General features: G+C 44.3%; 1 protein-coding gene and 1 long non-coding RNA gene across 3 annotated transcripts in view; one reads left to right on the top strand and one right to left on the bottom strand.

Annotated features, from left to right (window-relative positions):
* Positions 1-14,032, top strand: part of SLC13A4 (solute carrier family 13 member 4) — a 47,353-nt gene extending 33,321 nt beyond the window's left edge. For both annotated transcript variants that reach the window (XM_054495964.2, XM_054495965.2), the window contains exons 10-16: positions 1,043-1,144; positions 2,872-2,973; positions 3,653-3,750; positions 3,958-4,082; positions 9,614-9,775; positions 11,024-11,161; positions 13,569-14,032. In XM_054495964.2, coding sequence (XP_054351939.1) covers positions 1,043-1,144; positions 2,872-2,973; positions 3,653-3,750; positions 3,958-4,082; positions 9,614-9,775; positions 11,024-11,161; positions 13,569-13,706 — 865 coding nt within the window. In that variant the 3' untranslated portion in view covers positions 13,707-14,032. The remainder of the gene's footprint in view (positions 1-1,042; positions 1,145-2,871; positions 2,974-3,652; positions 3,751-3,957; positions 4,083-9,613; positions 9,776-11,023; positions 11,162-13,568) is intronic.
* On the bottom strand, positions 290-9,618 carry LOC129040978 (uncharacterized). Its single transcript, XR_008503752.2, has 3 exons — positions 7,972-9,618; positions 6,256-6,380; positions 290-3,727 (listed from the first exon to the last, which is right to left on the bottom strand). It is a non-coding gene; the product is annotated as an uncharacterized LOC129040978 (long non-coding RNA).
* Positions 14,033-19,621: the final 5,589 nt, after the last annotated feature.

Here is a 19,621-nt window from a genome sequence, read left to right as displayed (position 1 = left end):
GGGGGACTGCCAAGTAACCACAGAGGATGCCCAAGGAGAATGCAGTGGTCTGGTCTGAGAGTCAGGCACTGTCTCTTCTATACATTCTAAACATTTGTGAACTCTGCACTTCACTCTCAGCTCTACAATGAAATGTTCTTAATTCCAACTAAATGGTTAGAGAGCCTGTCCAGTTTATACTAAGTCTGACGTGAAGAGTATTTAATGTTGTTTTATTGCTCGCAAAGCATACAGAGCACTTCCAATTACTCCAAGAAATAGGAAATAAAAAATATGACTCCAAGTAGAATTTGCATGAGGTTTAACTTTATAGGCATGGGTGATTTATACTTAGTAGCCTGAATAAAATATGCTCATATGCCTCAAAATAACAAGTCAGTCTACTCCAAATTTGATCAGTTTCAAACACATAAGGGAAGATAATATAATGTTTTGCTATTAGTCCATATAACCCAATGCTCCCATTGGTCAAGAAATGTTCTCTGACTTTTCTTTTTACTCAGACTGTTGTCAAACCAATGATAATTATATACTTCTTCTCCAGTATTGCTAATATAAAACTAACACTGTGTGTTCCATATATGCAGATGTTTGTGTGTTTGTTTGGCTAGAGACAAAGCTTCTCTGGAGTAAAAATGTTAGTTATAACATCTAGACACACAGTGGAATAAAAGTTTTAGTTTATACATCTAGACACATGTACCACATTACACTGATTATTTTACTTATGTAAAAAGACAAGTAGGTAGAAATGACCCCACACGAATACACTTGCACAAGTCCCTGAGACATCACTTCACACCAATATACCAGAGACAGACCCAGATGGATATTCCCAGTAGGCTAGGGGAGAAGGTTGATGAGAGGCTGGATAACGTGGCAGATAAAAGCCATATGAATAGGTGGGGGATAGAGGGATAGGGCATGTGAAAGAGGAGAAAAGTGACCACAGCAGGCAAGTGGTTTAGTATTTACCTAATATTTGATCTCTGGGCCTCAGAAGTGTGTTTTCTTTAATCATTTGCTCATTCTCCCTTCTCAGTTTTAAAGAGACCTGCTCTCTGAGCAAGAAGAAGAAGACCAAAAGGGAACAGTTGTCAGAGAAGAGGATCCAAGAAGAATATGAAAAGCTGGGAGACATTAGGTAAAAATCAGCCATTCCTCTTCTCTCCTCCTCCAGCAGAAACACAGCAGGTAAAGTGAGCACAGGAGCAGCCTTGTTCTTGACAATCCCTGACACTGGGAGAATTTTCCACAACTCTGAATCAGGCCTTTATAAGATGCCATTTAATGCCAAAGCCAAGCTGGCCCAGATTTCAGGTGGCCACCCTTCCCCTTTGCTCTATTCGGAGTCCAAGGTATAGCCATGGCATGGGGTGGAGTGCTGACCATGGGGCAGACAGAGGCAGAAGAAGGGAAAGACAGCACAGCCACCCTCTTGGAAAATGTGAATTCCTTCCAAAGCCAGGCCACCTCTCATTGCTCAGACGTACCACCACAGTGGTCCAGTTATCACTCCCAGGGAGATGGGAGACGCTGTGCTATATTTAGGGTATAAGGCAGTATCAAAGACAGACTTGGAGAGAGAGCATCCAAGAAATCACTAACCAACCCTCAGCCACTTCTATCAGCTTTTCCACAGGGACCCAGCTTCCTATTTAGTGCTATTTCTCCTTTTATGGCAATTGGCACATACAACTTTGCATAAAACAATCCAGGTAGACACTGTCTTATTTAAAGCTTTAAGTTATAAAAGGAATACATGTTCATTGTAGAACATTTCAAAAATACAAGACAGTATAAGAAAAAAATTAAAATTGACTGGATTCTTAGCACCCCATGTTAACAAATGTTAACACTTCTTTCCATGCTTTTTTGTGCAAAACTCCTATGTATTTTTGGTAAAATTCAGTCCACACTGAAACTGTTGTATACCTTGCCTTTCTCAACTCAACATTGTACTCTCAGTACAGCATGTTCCACATCCTTAACTCTGCTGTGGAAATGGGATTATCAGTGGATGCATCTCATTTTAACATAGAGTTGTATCAAAATGTATTCAGTGTCATGAAATATCATTGGATATAGAGGATGCTTCCATTTTTTAATAGGTAATTAATGTCTCAGTATGCATTTCTGGTTAGATGATGGGAATGACCAACTTTTTTTTTGTTGTTACGTTTTTGTTTTTTTGGGGGATGGAGTCTCGCCCTGTTGCCCAGTCTAGAGTGCAGTGGCACAATCTTGGCTCACTGCAACCTCCACCTCCCAGGTTCAAGCGATTCTCCTGCCTCAGCCTCCCAAGTAACTGGGACTACAGGCACGTGCCACCACACCCAGCTAATTTTTTGCATTTTTAGTAGAGATGGGGTTTCACTATGTTAGCCAGGATGGTCTCCATCTCCTGACCTCGTGATCCGCCCACCTCGGCCTCCCAAAGTGCTGGGATTACGAGCGCGGGCCACCACACCCGGCCAGGGAATGACCAACTTTAAGGCTTCTGATGTGTATCATCAAATGGCCTCAAAAAGGTTGTAGCAGTTCCTCCTCCCACCAGCACAGTGTTTGGGGCTGCCTATTTCACTGCACTCTCCTTGTAGGCTGTATTTGAAATTACTTTACAAATGTACAGTGCTGTATTTTCTTGCCCTTTCCACCGAAGTTTCTCTAGGAACATGGTTAATGTCATGTTTTCTGGGGCCACTCAGTCTTCTCCTCATCTCACTGTCAGCCATTCATAGTGGTTAGGCAGTGAGTGTGTTTTATGTCTAGTGTATTGAAACTCTAAATACAGAAGCTTCCAGAAGCAAAGTGAAAAAGCTAGGAGAAATTTCTAAGTTCCTGAGTGGGTCTTTCTGTTTTATTTTATAGCTATCCTGAAATGGTGACTGGATTTTTCTTCATCCTGATGACCGTACTGTGGTTTACCCGGGAGCCTGGCTTTGTCCCTGGCTGGGATTCTTTCTTTGAAAAGTAAGGGATATCATTTCCTCCTTAAGAATAACCCCCTCACCCCAATTCTTCAGGCAAGACTTCACAGACTCTCTCAGGGGCAGATATGAAGCCAGGAAGATTTCATTCCCCGGGAAATCCACTCTTTTTAGGGAGGCTGCAGTGTGAAATCAGGAAGGAAAAACACTCTTTGGAGTCCCGGTCTGGGGTTGGGATCCAGTGCTGCATGTAGTCTCATTACATAAGCTCTTGGAAGCTTGGTTACCTCATAGGTGGTTATGAAAGTTAAAGGAGGAAACATCAGTAAAGTACCAACTGTAAAGAAGAAACCAACTTCTCACTTGAGAAGGGAGGCACATGGAGGTGTGGCCTTCATAGGAAAGAGGTCTCATCCTCTTCTATTCTCCTTTATCTAACCAACTCCACTCCTGATCACTCCATCTAGGACTTGCCCCAATTAACGGGCTCACAAATTCACACTAAGACATCTACTCTAGCCAGGCCCTGCCTCCAGACATTCACCATTGCCCATTAAATCCAAAGTGGATAGCATGGCAGCAACTGGCAAGAACTAAGGTTAATGTCACCTCTAGATAAGTCCTAAAAAGAGGCATTGTGTTTGGACAGACTGCTCCAAGACACCATGTTACTCCTGAAAATTCCTGACCCTTCTCCTCAGCTATGCTTGTCTCTTTACTAGGAAAGGCTACCGCACTGACGCCACAGTCTCTGTCTTCCTTGGCTTCCTCCTCTTCCTCATTCCAGCGAAGAAGCCCTGCTTTGGGAAAAAGAATGATGGTGAGAGAAGGGAAGAAACTGGGGGTAGCTCTAGTTGAAGAATACCCAAATCAGACTAATACTCCCAAAGAGATTTACCAAGGTCCTTCAGATTCCCACCCCCCCAAATAGCAGTATCCCAAATCATCCACTTCACCAGTTAGGCTCCTGTCTCCACAAATCACGCCCATCAGGGTTTATCTGGCTTTACATCTCTCTCTAATCCAGGAGAGAACCAGGAGCACTCACTGGGGACCGAGCCCATCATCACGTGGAAGGACTTCCAGAAGACCATGCCCTGGGAGATTGTCATTCTGGTTGGGGGAGGCTATGCTCTGGCTTCTGGTAGCAAGGTAATTCTTGAATTCTGTTTTTTTTTGTTTGTTTGTTTGTTTTGAGACAGAGTCTTGCTCTGTCGCCCAGGCTGGAGTGCAGTGGCACAATCTCAGCTCACTGCAACCTCCGCCTCCTGGGTTCAAGCGATTCTCCTGCCTCAGCCTCCCAAGTAGCTAGGACTACAGGCGTGCGCCATGATGCCAGCTACTTTTTGTATTTTTAGTAGAGACGGGGTTTCACCATGTTGGCCAGGCTGGTCTCGAACTCCTGACCTCAAGTGATCCACCCACCTCGGCCTCCCAAAATGTTGGGATGACAGGCATGAGCCACTGCACCCAGCTTGAATTCTGTTCTTATGGGTCAAATAGTTTTCCAGCATCTTTACCTAATGAGTCATTATGGGCATGGGAGGAAAGACTCAAAGCAGCTGAGAATGTTCACAGAGTCCCTGGGAAGGAAAGCAACAGAGCAGGATGGATGTCCTCTCCTGCCCTAAGCTTCTCAGTTAGCGCTACTAGGAACAGAGGAACAGATCGGCTGTGCCACACAGTCATGACAGACACATGGGCATTGATAGTTCATCTATGGGGCCCATGCTGCTACAAGCAAAAGGTTTATTGGCGTTTGTAGCCATCTCCTTCTGGGATTTGACAGTGGCAATAGGAGATGGTAGCAGGAGATAGACACAGGTAATAGGTAATGGGAGTGGTAATAGGAGATCTCTGTGAGGGACCAGAGATGCTCCAAGTGACACATGGTGAACTGTCTGTCCACAATACATAGACTGAGCCCCTTTGGAAAATCTAGGCTAAAGCTGATGTAAATGCTTCTTGATTTTCTGATTGGGAGGATTTTGGATGAGATCTTTTAAGTGGGGTGGGGATGTGAGAGAATGGTTGAAGTTCCTAAAGTGTTAGCCCTCCATAAAATAGAAAACAATCTTAAGAATGAATTAGATTAAGGTTCAGACTATTTCTCCCTCCACCTTGTCTACATGCATTATCCCATGCTAAATTTGGTTCTCTTTTTTTTTTTTTTTTTGAGACAGAGTCTCACTCTGTCACCTAGGCTGGAGTACAGTGGCGCCATCTCGGCTCACTGCAACCCCTGCCTCCCAGGTTCAAGCAATTCTTATGCCTCAGCCTCCCAAGTAGCTGGGATCACAAGCACACGCCACCATACCCAGCTTAATTTTTGTATTTTTAGTAGAGATGGAGTTTCACCATGTTGGCCAGGCTGGTCTTGAACTCCTGGCCTCAAGTGATCCGCCCACCTTGGCCTCCCAAAGTACTGGGATTACAGGCACGAGCCACTGTGCCCCGCTTGGTTCACTTTTCATGGCCCAAAATACTATCTGCATTATTAATAATAAGGTCACAGAATACTCCACTAAGGAGAACCTTAGAAAACAATGAGTCCTATCTCCTGCCCATGGTGAGATTCCGCTCCATGGCACCTCTGGCTTGGACACTTCCAGTGACAAGGTACTCCCTGTGCAGGGAACAAAGAATAATTATTCCTTATTTTCAGCTCAGGTCTTCTGCATGTTGTCTGTCCACTGTTGGCTCTAGCTCTGTTCTCTGGGACCCTCTCCTAGCTAATAATTATTAACATGAAAAAATCAAGAAGTAGTGACCCATACCATCTGGTCTCTCTCTTCAGGACTCGCTACACTTGGCCTTATTCAAACATGGTCCATGGGGTGGTCAGTCTACTGCCAAGTAGAGTAGTTACATTACCCAAGCCCCAACTCTCACCTCTGATTCAAGCAGCACCCTGCATTTTTATGGAAGCTTTTATAAAGCATCCTTGGCACTCACGTCAACAATTATATTAAAACTGCAGTCAATTAGAACCCTTCATTCTTTTAACTGTTCATCATTACTGGACCTTCAACCCATCCTATAGATATACTATCAATATTTCTCATTCCAAGTTCGGGATATTTATATTTATCTTTATTGAATTTCAGTCGTTAGTTTTGGCCTCTGACAAGATTGGCCTGGCAAGATTTTATTTATTTTTTCACCAAAATTGGGCTGGGCACAGTGGCTCATGTCTGCAATTCCAGCACTTTGGGAGGCCATGGCGGGAGGATTGCTTGAGTCCAGGAGTTTGAGACTAGCCTGGGAAACATAGTAAGATCCTATCTCTACAAAAACAAAATTCGCCCAGTGTGGTGGTGTGTACCTGTAGTCCCAGCTACTCAGGAAGTTGAGGTAAGAGGATCGCTTGAGCCCAGGAGTTCAAAGCTGCAGTGAGCCAAGATCCCACCATTGCACTCCAGCCTGGGAGACAGAGGGAGACCCTATCCCCTGCCACCAAAACAAAAAACAAAAACAAAAAAACAAAAAAAAACAATAAAAACAAAATTGTGCACATATTAGAGATAGTACAGTTATTTCTGTAAAGCCTACTGCCTCTACTAATTTTAATAATAATTTAGGTAGCATATATGTTATTCCTACAGAGTTTGAAATAATTTTAGTTTTGACATTAGTGAAGAAAATCCATTGTAAAATGTTTTCATACCAAGAGTCTAAAGAATTAAGACTTCCTTTGATTGTGTTTTTGTCTAACTTTGAAGTCTAATTTATTTCAAATCATAGTATAAAATAGTTCTGCTGGAAAAATAATTGCCAATAAATTATTTCACTTTACTAGGCAAGGCATGGTGACTCACGCCTGTAATCCCAGCACTTAAGGAGACTGAGGCAGGAGGATCACTTGAGGCCAGGAGTTTGAGGCCAGCCTGGCCAACATGGTGAAACGCTGTCTCTACTAAAAATACAAAAATTAGCTAGGTGTGGTGACGGACACTTGTAATCCCAGCTACTTGGGAGGCTGAGGCAGGAGAATCACTTGAACCCAGGAGGAGGAGGTTGCAGTGAGCCAAGATCACGCCACTGCACTCCAGCCTGGGTGACAAAAGCAAAACTCCAGGGACTGGGCACAGTGGATCATGCCTGTAATCCCAGCACTTGGGGAGGCCAAGGTGGATGGATTACCTGAGATCAGGAGTTTGAGACCAGCCTGGCCAACATGGTGAAACCTCATCTCTACTAAAAATACAAAAATTAGCCGGGTGTGGTGGCAGGCGCCTGTAATCTCAGCTACTTGGGAGGCTGAGGCTGGAGAATTGCTTAAACCTGGGAGGCAGAGGTTGTGGTGAGCCGAGATCACACCACTGCACTCCAGCCTGGGCGACAGAGTGAGACTTCCTCTCAAAAAAAAAAAAAAAAAAAAAATTTAGCCGGGGATGGTGGCACATGCCTGTAATCCCAGCTACCCGAGAGGCTGAAGCATGAGAATCATTTGGACCCGGGAGGCAGAGGTTGCAGTGAGCTGAGATGGTGCCACTGCACTCCAGCTTGGGCGACAGAGCGCAACTCTGTCTCAAAAAGAAAAAAAAAATTATTTCACTTTACTTACCAGTACAATTTGGATAACATGTTAAGTAAAACTCCATCTCTTTATATAATGTACCATTTCCATTCAACTAACTGCTGTTCCTCCCCTGCCTCTGTCCAATGAGCAAGGTTTAATGTGTTACCAGAGGGAACAATTAAAGAGTTCCTGGAGGCCTTGGGGCTCTGAAACAAGCATTAATTGATGCAGTCTGCACATATTGAGTTTGTAAGCTCTCAGTGAGTTGAGAGGAAAAAAAGGAAGAAAAGTTCTACAAGGTGAAGTGGCTACAACAGAGAGAATTCTGAAGGCCTTTGGTCCTCAGTTGTCTATGAGCTTGTCAGGAGGTGGCCAGGGTACTGTAGAGATGAAATGAGCTTTTGATGAATTTGGAAGAGAGGAGAAAAAGTAACATGCTGGCAGTGTAGGGAAGGCGGTCTTTAATATTAAAACATGCATAGCAGGACTTAAGAGCTTGAGGAATCATAAATGTCTCACCTTGCTTTCTGTCCCTGCTCTCCATATTGTCATTGCAGTCGCAGTTTCTAGGGTACCACGGGAAAAGGCAGAGCCTGTCACCATAGAAGAGAGAGAGGAAGGGAGGCAGGATGCATATGGTATCCTGGAGTTTTTAACACAAAACTCAATGATACCTTTCATTTTTTAGGACAGGGAGGTAGCCCTCCCTATTTGCAGGTGAACATCTTCCAACCAAATGAATCATTCCAAGTGGGAATATTTATTTATTTATTTATTTATTATTTTTTTGAGACAGAGTCTCACTCTGTCACCCAGGCTGGAGTGCAATGGCACAATCTCGGCTCACTGCAACCTCTGCCTCCCGGGTTCAAGCAATTCTCCTGCCTCCGCCTCCTGAATAGCTGGGATTACAGGCGTGTGCCACCACACCTAGCTAATTTTTGTATTTTTAGTAAAGGTGGGGTTTCACCACGTTGGCCAGGCTGGTCTCAAACTCCTGACTTCAAGTGATCCACCTTCCTCAGCCTCCTAAAGTGCTGGGATTACAGGTGTGAGCTACCTCACCCAGCCAGAATGTTCATTTATTTAAGTGTGTAACTGTTGCTAGTGGAATAAATTCAGGATGGTCAATATGCCTTCATATCTGTGTCTTCAAAAAGCACTGGCAGGCCAGGTGCGGTGGTTCACACTTATAATCCCAGCACTTTGGGAGACCAACGTGGGAGAATCGCTTGAGCCCAGGCCTGTTTGAGACAGGCCTGGGCAACATGGAAAGACTCTGTCTCTACAAATAAAAAGAGCAGGGCGTGATGGTATGTGACTGTGGTTCCAGCTACTTGGAAGGCTGAGGTGGGAGGATTGCTTGAACCCAGGAGGTTGAGACTGCAGTGAGCTGTGATCATGCCGCTGCACTCATCCTGGACCCTGGGCAATAGAGCAAGACCCTCCTCTTAATTAAAAAAAAATTCCTGACAGATAGTAGAACTAATGTCAGCCATGATGAGATTTGAACCTAAAACAGGTTGGGGCTGAATGACCAGCCTCCATGGCACTTAGGAGGCACCTTCTCTACTAAGTGGAAATAGACTTTTATCCCCCCCTACTTTATTATTCCTGTAAAACCTCCAGTGCTCAGCCCTGCCTGTTCATCTCCCTAAAAACACAGGAAAGACTACTATCCACAGATGTTGATAAATTTTTCCCTTTTTTAGGTAACAAAATAAACTGATTTCAAAAGCAGAATAAAGGGCTATACTTGGCACTCTGTGAAGGGCATTGTCGAATCAATGCACAGGGTAAGGATGTCAGAGGCTAGAGAAAGGGTAATGAGATTGAAGTTGAGGAGCAAAGATCTCCAACCTCTGACAAGTTGTCATGGCAAAGTCCTAAGAAGGATCATGGCAATTAGGGTGGGTGGCTCTCCATGTCCCATGACAAAACCCAAACACTGAATGTTGTGCAATCATAAAAACCAATCTTCTGAGCTACAAAAATGATCGAATCATAAAAATCAGGAACACCTCTGGTTCCAGTCAGACTAAAGATCAGAGGATCCCTGGTCGTCCAGCCTTCCAACATCCCTGACCTTCTGAAGTCTAAGATCTCTAGCTGGGATGTGCTTCTCCTCCTTTCTTCTTACTGTTAACACCTCTTCCTACAGAGCTCTGGCCTCTCTACATGGATTGGGAACCAGATGTTGTCCCTGAGCAGCCTCCCGCCATGGGCTGTCACCCTGCTGGCATGCATCCTCGTGTCCATTGTCACTGAGTTTGTGAGCAACCCAGCAACCATCACCATCTTCCTGCCCATCCTGTGCAGCCTGGTGAGTAGTGCGGGGCTCCCAGACATCCAGACAGGCTGTCCCAGGGGCCTGGAGTGGCAGGCCTGGCTCAGGGCAGCTTCCGTAGCTTTACCCTCTCTTCTGGTTACTGCGCACAGCCTTCACTGATTGGTGTTCAATTCCTATTTTGAAAAATGAAGTTTTTCAAATAGCAACTAGTAAATAAAAAGATACACTAATAAATCATAGCAAGAGTTCTAGAAACCCTTGTCCAAAAGAGTAGGATTAGTTTAGGGGCAGCCCTGAATGGAAACCAAAGAACATACAAAATAATATTCAAACCCTATCATTTCAATTCCCCGCAATCATTATCAGCCTTTCTCTCCTGAGATAAAACCTGAGTAGGGCTAAAGAGGTAGCCACAGAAAATGGAGGTAAAACACACACAGCTGCAAAGACTGAGATCACAACTCAGACAATCATCACAGCCTCCACTGAGTTTCACTGTCCTCCGGGAAGTTCTGAGGATTGGGAGCAAGGTCAGCTTTGCTCCACGGCCTCAGACCAATTTGTTGTGAATAGAATAAGGGAGGGGAGCAATGGCCAGATCTTAGCCTGGCCAAGCAGCCGGAAAGGTGATGCATCTGACCCAATGCTTCATCTGTCCCATTCTGGGAGGCAGAATCCAGGAAATGAAGGCCCCTCCCGACCCCAGCAACATAGTCTCCTACTGCTCTTTCTAACCCCAGAGCCACACTCTGCTCATTGCTCAGATGACCCCAACTTCTCCCTTCAGTCATCATGCTTGTGCGAGCAAGAGAGTGCAGTTAAAACTTGGCAACACTGAGAGCAGGACCATGGATTCAAATCCCATATAAAACAATTATCTTCTCTAGAAAAAAAAACCACCTTAGTTCTGTACCCTAAGACTAAGGGATCCCCACTTCAATCAAAGCAACCTATTCATGAGATTTGAGTTTAAGGAAAGGAAGTCTCAGCTAAAGAATAAAGTTTAGGAACCAATTCCTTAGAATAACACCAAAAAAATCAAACATCCCTTCTAGGGAGTAACTCAAAGCCATAGTTCCACGTGGAGCAAGTGAGCAGCATCAGCCTATTCATGTTGTCAAGGGACTGCATGCCCCAGAGGGCAGAGACCTAACTACCCCTCCGCATAGTGTCCTGCTAAGGTTAGCCAGCACCAAGTCATTATTAAAGCATGCTTGTGACGTTAAGCACAGGAAATGCAAGCCTAATCTCGTGAATGTTTCTGTGAATTCTCTCTTCTAGTCTGAAACGCTGCACATTAACCCCCTCTACACCCTGATCCCAGTCACCATGTGCATCTCCTTTGCAGTGATGCTGCCTGTGGGCAATCCCCCTAATGCCATCGTCTTCAGCTATGGGCACTGCCAGATCAAAGATATGGTGAGTTGGGGTGCTCTCTCCCTGCCAGGCCCAGCTGCCATGAGGACAGGGATGACAGCTCTGCAGCCTTCTTTCAAAGCTTATTTTGTAGCAGTGTCCCTGGCCTGTCAACACTAAACCCTGTGTGGTAGCAAGAATAGCACCTATAAAAAGGTTTTTGGTTGGTCTATAAGCACCAAGGATAACAAGAATGTGCTCTCCCCAACCCTTCCCTGGAAGGAAGTGAGTACCTAGGTAGAGAAAGCTGGAACAGACAGGCAGTGGCCCAGTTCCAGAAGGCATGAGCCTGTGCAAACAAGTTTTGCCTTCGTTTCTTCATTAGGCCAGTGGAGACATTCATTGAGAAAGCTACTGGTTTATTCACAGAAGATGAGAATGAGAAAGTGTATGAACCTAGGGTGAAAGGTATTTTGAGAAAACAGGATTCTTCTGCCAACTCAGTCCCCACCCCGGCCCAGGCAAGAAACCCCTGAAGCAACAATGGAAAATGAAGTGTCCACCATTCATTTTCATTTTCACCTGGGCTCACAAAAGATGGCTTTGAGATATTTTTGCTGTGGACTTCAGCATTGGGCCTATCTACCTTCTACTCCTCTACCTATACACCTGCTGCTATACTTAATATCCAGGGCTGAGGGGGTCGGGGAGAGGATGGAAAACACTGATACAAATTACTGATGGTCTGACAATTTTTTTTTCATGGGAGCCAAACTTGTTCTCGGGCAGCCCTGTAAAGTAACACAGGAAAGGAAGAAAAAGTTTCAGGCTGGTGGCAGATATTCAGGTCCTTTTTTATCCTTTTTTTTTTTGAGACAGAATCTCACTCTCACCCAGGCTGGAGTTCAGTGGTGCAATCTCGGCTCACTGCAACCTCTGCCTCCTGGGTTCAAGTGATTCTCATGCCTCAGCCTCCAGAGTACCTTGGACTACAGGTGTGCACCACCATGCCCAGCTAATTTTTGTATTTTTAGTAGAGATGGGGTTTCACCATGTTGGTCAGGCTGATCTTGAACTACTGGCTTCAGGTGATCTGCCTGCCTTGGCCTCCCAAAGTGCTGGGATTACAGGTGTGAGCCACCGCTCCCAGCCTATTCAGGTCCTTTCGACTGTTTGAACTGCTCATCTAAGTCATCTGTGATACTTCCTGGAATGGAGTGTCCCAGCCATCCCTCTCCCCTCCCATCTTACTGCGTAACCCTCAGTCTGCTCACGCTGAGCTCTACCCCAGCTCTCCTGTCTCCCGCTTCCTCTGCTGTGTGCCCCCACCACTGACCCCTAGCTTTCTACACTGGGATCAAATGATCAGAGGCAGTAATTTTCAAAGATACCAGGTGACAAGAAGTGAGCCAGTCTTGGGCACTATTCCCAGCTTGGGCACTACCTTGACTTCAATTTCCTCATCTGCTAAATGATGAGGTTCCAGCTGGATGCTCCATGGGGTCCCTTTCAACTCTAACACACCTTAATTTAGCCCTGCTAGAACCTGCCCTCTCACCTGTGGGGAAACATGGGCTGTCCTCCATGCCAAAATGCCCAGGGGGCCCCGACCAGACGGCAGGAGAGAGAGGACACGTCTAGCCATTTGCTTGAAACAATTTCCCAGCATCCACTTTCCCCTTGCAATTTTCCCAACTTAATGCCAGCTACTGACTTGTCTTGGCTACACGCTATACGCCTGGTTACTCCTTGGGAGGATGCCAGCTATCCTTACAGGACACATTTTTCCATCTGGCTCTGCCAGCCCATCATCCCTCACATCCCCCACTTCAGCCTGTGAGTGTCAATGTCAAGGCAGAAGTGAAAAGGGTCAGTCACTGAGGTGTTAACTCCCTCAGAGGAAAGAAGCAAAGGCTCCATTCCAGCTAGCACGCCTGTGTCCCCTTCCTGAGGAAGAGCTGAGCAGAGGCAGCTGAACCGTTTCCCCAGGTGAACTCAAAGTACACTATTTCTATGAACTGTGCCTTAAAAAAAGGTTAACAGTAACAAAGGCTTCATGTAATATAGCCCCTCCTACAAGTTCCCTGTATTAGCACATAGGGGCTCTAAGAAGTTCCTGCTTTACAGAGATCTGGTTAGTTTTGTTTAGCACATTTCCCTATCAGTGAGCTGCAGAAATACCTCTTCACATTCCACAGAGTGGGTGTTCCAAGTAACTAACATACCTTCTAGGCTTCCACTTGAAATCTAGTGAGAGTGCTGTAAGCATGAAGTGGAGATGACTCTAATTGTCCCTTTCCCGCCCTTCCACAGTCCTGTGCACCCTACAAGGCAATGCTACAGCACCCCAGGCAGCAACTGGGAACTAATCTGGGCCAGAAGGCATAGGCTGCGGGAACAGAAGGGGGACTTGGGGATCTGTGCTGCTGCTGGTCAGAGTGACTAGGGTGTGCTGGTTTGTGTCGTGCAGGTGAAAGCTGGCCTGGGAGTCAACGTTATTGGACTGGTGATAGTAATGGTGGCCATCAACACCTGGGGAGTTAGCCTTTTCCACCTGGACACTTACCCAGCATGGGCGAGGGTCAGCAACATCACTGATCAAGCCTAATGCCAAGTGTACAAACTAGCCCAACCACAGGAGCTGCCAGTACCCAGCAGAATCTGGACCACAGGCAAAGAAAACCACTAGGACCACCGGGAGCACACAACCCCAGACCCACGCCGGAGGGCATCCCTCCACCAGAAGATTCCGCCACCTCAAGTGAACTGCAGGAATCCTCCAACAACCACAAACACATGCTTCGCTGTTAGTGTCTTCTTCCCGCCCTCAGCACCACAGCTCAAGAAAACCTAAAGTTTCAATACAAGCCATAGGCTCACAGAAAAAGAAAAAGAAAATAAAAATTAAATTAAAAAAAGAGAAGACAAAGAAAACCTAAAGTTGTATCTAGTCTTTGTAATCCATTCATTCTGAAGACAGGAAAAGAAAGCCTGTCTTAGTCACCCTTCAGAGGCTAAGCCTTGCAAACTCCCTAGGTTTTATGTTATTCTTAATACCTTCTTAGGAGTGGAAAGATACCCAAGTCATCCTACCAAGGCAGAGTGAAACCAGTGACATCTTTTTTGTGGGAAACCTCACCCAGAACTTGAAACCTAATGTCACCTCCTTTCTCTCTTTTTTTTTTGAGATGGAGTCTCGTTCTGTTGCCCAGGCTGGAGTGCAGTGACACGATCTCAGCTTACTGCAACCTCCAGTCCCAGGCTCAAGCGATTCTACTGTCTCAACCTCCTGAGTAGCTGGGATTACAGGCACATGCCACGACGCCCAGCTGGTTTTTTGTATTTTTAGTAGAGATGGGGTTTCACCATGTTGGCCAGGCTGGTCTCCAACTCCTGACCTCAGGTGATCCACCTGCCTCAGCCTCCCAAAGTGCTGGGATTACAGGCGTAAGCCACCATGCCCGGCCGTCAGCTCCTTTCTCTTAAGTGTTTCTATCCTAAGTTCTCTCCACAAGAAGGCATTCTTAGTAGGTCTTCTTCATGGCCATCAGTACTCTTTCATCACTACTTTCATTCCCTTTTAAGCATCTCTCCTCAATGGCTCCCCTTTACCTTGGCACCAAATTCCCATAAAGATATAGTGTTCCCTTTCAGAAAGAGGCTGGTGTTGTTCTATTTATTAGTCAAAGGAAAGGGAGGTCGGCCAGGCGCGGTGGCTCACGCCTATAATCCCAGCACTTTGGGAGGCTGAGGCAAGCGGATCATGAGGTCAGGAGTTCGAGGCCAGCCTGACCAACATGGTGAAACCCTGACTCTACTAAAAATACAAAAATTAGCCGGGCGTGGTGGTGCACGCCTGTAATCCCAGCTACTCAGGAGGCTGAGGCAGAAGAATCGCTTGAACCCGGGAGGCAGAGGTTGCAGTGAGCTGAGGTTGCAGTGAGCTGAGATCGCACCATTGCACTCCACCCTGGGCGACGGAGCAAGGCTCCATCTCAAAAGGAAAGGGAAGTCAAGAAAGAAGATACATTGAGATTAACATCTCTCTCTCCACCTGTCACTAACCACAAATACTACTGCCTTGGTTTTGGGAGGGAGGGAAAACTTTCCTACGTGTCTTATAAGGGAAACCAAAACTATAATTAAGACCACAGCACTAGTATTATATTAGACTGGCTTGCTTCTGGATTTAATAAGTAGTTTGTTCCTGAGAAAACAAAGTAGTAGGTAGTAGCCAAAGGTCCAAACACATCTGTCACTTCCTACACGTCCCTACATGAGCCCCCTGAGGGAGAAGAGCTGTCTATGGCTCTTGAAATCCCCCAGCAACTTCTACAATGTGGTAAGCTGTAAATGCTCAATAAACGTGTCCCATGAGAAAAAAAACTGTCTGGAAATCAAGGCTTCTTTCTCCTCCTGAAGACCATGCCATTTTCTCCATGATAGATATCCTTGCTACATGACTGGCGATAGCTCTCAATGCCTCTAGTTTGTTAGCATTACATATTTTTTATTTCTCCCATCAGTTGCTTGCTAAATATGTCTTAGGGGAAAGGGAGTCCCCTACAATTACTGTACTGTTTTAACTGATTTTAGGTTACTACTGATAGCACGTGCAGTTTTCCCATAATAATTTATCTATAAAATCACTCCCTTAATTTATCAAGCATCCGTGAGTTGTAAAGTTTCTTTTGGAGCAAAAGAAACCACCACAAACATGTACTCCAACCACAGAATGTGACTGACCATGGTTAACGGGAACATCAGTGCTTCTGCCCTGTGAGTTAGACCAAAATTATTTGTCCAATATAATAGTTAAGACCTCACAAGCCCAAATGAAATACCAATGTTAGGTACGCTACAGCTGATTTGATCCAGCCAACATCTCTAAAGTCATTTGCTTTAAATTTTCAAAAGAGTCAGGGTATTACTCTTATTATCAGAGCAGCCAAACATCACATTTATAAACCATCACAGAACACAGATTCTTTGCCCCTAAGTCAGACAATAGGACAAAGGTGCAATCAGTAAGATTCTGGGAGTATAAGTAAAAAGAGAAAGAAAAGTTGATTTAGAATTAAGTGGACTTAGAATTACTGGCCAGTATTCAACTATGTGAGAATCTGACTCACTCCTGAAGGGAAAGCTGTGCCAGCAACTGCTGTCAGGTGCTCCGAGTAGTGAATGCATTCAACTAGCCAATTTAGAAAGAGCATTTATTTCAGTCTGGTCTACTAAACTGCTCTCAAGCACAGCACTGTTCTTTCCCAGAACTGGAGATTCAAGCCAAGCAAGGTTACCCATTCCAGTGACAGGAAATGGCAAATATGATTAATAACTCCTTGTCATCTAAATCACTCCACTGTTGGATAACTTCTAGCCCTCCTTAATAGTCTTGTGTCTCTTGCAAATATAATTTAATTTTATCTTCTAATATTTTATGGATGATGAAACTGTGAGCCAAAGTCACTAAGTATAGTTGCATCTTATTCTTAAGTCAATTGTTTATCAAATTTGCTTAGTCAAAGTTGCCTTTGAAATTCCACTAAGTCAGACATTAAGTACATGGTATACAATCTTTCACATTAGTATTTTCATATCACGAACACTCATGTACCATCTTTTAATAAATCAAAAGCAGCTAGTTTTCCTTCCAACATCAGAACAAATCTGTTTGTTCAACTACACAATAAATGAGGTAGTTGGCTTCACATCTGGGGACCATGATGTTTGAAAAAGTCTCTAAACACTAGAATCACTCTCAGTACAGCAAGAAACTCAAACCATTAGAACACAAAGGGAACCGAGACCACCTGAGTACACAGGTAGCTCAGTGGGGCTGTCCTCACTGAACGAACACTGAACACAATTGCATGCACTATTTACGTGGCACTTTTTTGCTTCCAGTCCTGTACAATTGTGTAAGATGATGCAACTGCACTGTACCTTTCATAAGAGCCTCCCACCGAGGCTGTGATTCAGGAAGGCCCAGGACCCAGGGTTTGCAACGTCCCACCCTGGGAACTTCTACAAGGTCTCACTGTTCTCAGTTCATTTTTCTTTCCCTGTGCCTTGCAAAATATGCCATATGTTAGGTCTTCAATGCTTGACTCAATACACTGCAACCAGATTTGGGAAAGGTATAAACTGAACACCTGAAAAAATAAGTGTCACAAACTCCCTATTAAGAGCAGGCAAGATCTCAAAATATTTTCCCTTCACCACCCTATTCCTTTCCGCAAGACAAAGCCCTAATAGTCAATAGGGAAAAAAGACTCATTCATCTGCAAGGAATGGAAATGCTACATGCAAAACCCAAGACTGGAAGTTTAAGAAAAGCCTCATTTGCTCCAGTACAGTATATAACATTCCTTCAGGAGGAATAACTCAGAAAAGGCATTAAAAATGTGAGAGACCTCAGCAGAAAAACAAACACCAGCATAGTATCTAGGGAGTGAACGGGTTAGTGGAAATGAAAACATTACACATGTGTACCATGTGTACATATGCTCTATGAGGCAACGTGTATAGACAACTAGAAAAACCACACAGCCTACTTTTCTCTATAGTCACACAAACTCATTGGGTAAATGAGTTAGAAAAAGAGAAATAAAATTGCTCCTTTAAATCAGAATCAGGTAACTGCTTAAATACATAAAATACCAAATCAGAAGAAAAGTCTAAAGATATAATTTTGGTAACTTCATAAAATTCAGCCTCTTTTAACAATTTTAAATAAGGCTTTTTTTCTTGCTTTGTTTTTGTTTTGTTTGGGAGGATTACAGTTTAGGGATAAGCTTTTCAAGTTCACTGTATTTATTAAGTTTCCAGCATCAATCCTGAAGTCTTGTATTTCACATGTCAGAGTAATCTGCACTAGTATTTTGAGCAACTCTCATTTTATGGTCAGATGTGGCAGAAGTTTTCCTAACCATATTAGTAGGAGCTTTCAAATATTTTTTAAAGGAAAAAAAAAAGGCCTGTCTTGTGGTGCTTCTTCCCACCGCTCCATTGATCTGTGTGGCAAGGGTTCCTACAAAATTCCCAGGGAAGGGGTAACTTTCAGTGCCACAAACCCCATTCACAGTAAGGATTTTCAACTACATCCTAAAACTATGATGGTTCTGGGCTCCTCCAACATATAGCTCAGTGAAGATCATCTTGCCTGAGAACTCTGAGGTCCTTTTCACTGCTGCCAAGAACATAAAACTAGGAGAGGGTCTCTGAATGGTTAATGCAAAGTCAGCCTGCACTGTGTAGCAGTTTACATGATGAAGCTGAATTTAAGAACTGATCTGCTAGATGGATCCCACTGGTAGAAATGATCCCCTTGGCAAGGTTAAGTGTTACCTCTACGGGAAGCCCTAAGTCCAAATGAGCCTTGTTTACAAGGTATAATATAAAGAGACCTATCCTTGTAACAGCTAAGTGACCTCTAATCCCAAAGCAGCCACTCTGGGAGACCACACACACCACAGCAATGCTATCATGGTTGGTAACAAGGAATCCCTCTGTGGAAACAGCTTTCTAAGCTTCTAGCATTTTTAATACCTGCAAGGTAAACTTTCATCCTTTGAGGCTGTAGTTCATTGTGCTAACAATTCAAGATCAAATCTTGTGAGCCAGATTGTACGATCCAGGTGGATACTGTAAATTTTCATCAGTATCAAAAACAATGACTATAGAATAATGACAAATTTTTTGTGTGGTTCATAAGCTGATTCCAAAAGTGACTGCAGAACTAGCCAAAAAGCAACAAGTTTGTACTAATAGCTACTATTTATTAGATAGTCTGCAAAGCACTGTGCAACATTACATATATTATCTCAATTATTTTTTATGAAAACCCTATGAGGTGGATATTTACGTCCACGTCTACAGATAATGCAAGAGTTTCTGAAAGAATAAGCTACAAACCCGTGACACACAATTTACCTATTAAATAAATCTAAAAGTTTAAAAAAGCCGGGTGCAGTGGCTCACGCCTGTAATCCCAACACTTTGCGGGGCTGAAGTAGGTAGATCACTTGAGGCCAGGAATTTGAGACCAGCTTTGCCAACATGGTGAAACCTCGTCGTTACTAAAAATACAAAAATTAGCCAGGTGTGGTGGTGATGCCAGCTACTTGAGAGGCTGCAGCACGAGAATCACTTGAACCGGGAGGCAGGAGTTGCAGTGAGCCGAGACTGTGCCACTGCACTCCAGCCTGGGCAGCAGAGTGAGACTCTGTCTCAAAAAAAAAAAAAAATAAGCCACTTGCCCATGATCATGCTGCTAGGAAAAGTCAAACCATAATTTAATCCTAATCTGTCACACACAAAGACAACATTGACAGGAATAAAACTTACCTCCATGTAGGAGGGATGCAAGTTGTCAAAGAGAAGCAGAATCACTTTATCACATACAGAATCAATGTTATCACTGTCTGAAAAAAGATGCTCTGAACAATTCTTCCAGTTTATTGATTCTGAACCTGCCATGTCTTCAAAAATGACATTATCAGTGAAGCTGCTCAACAAGTC

The sequence above is a fragment of the Pongo pygmaeus genome, chromosome 6, assembly GCF_028885625.2.
Source record: "Pongo pygmaeus isolate AG05252 chromosome 6, NHGRI_mPonPyg2-v2.0_pri, whole genome shotgun sequence".
Taxonomy (NCBI): Eukaryota; Metazoa; Chordata; class Mammalia; order Primates; family Hominidae; genus Pongo; species Pongo pygmaeus.
This window is presented reverse-complemented; position numbering and strand designations above follow the sequence as displayed.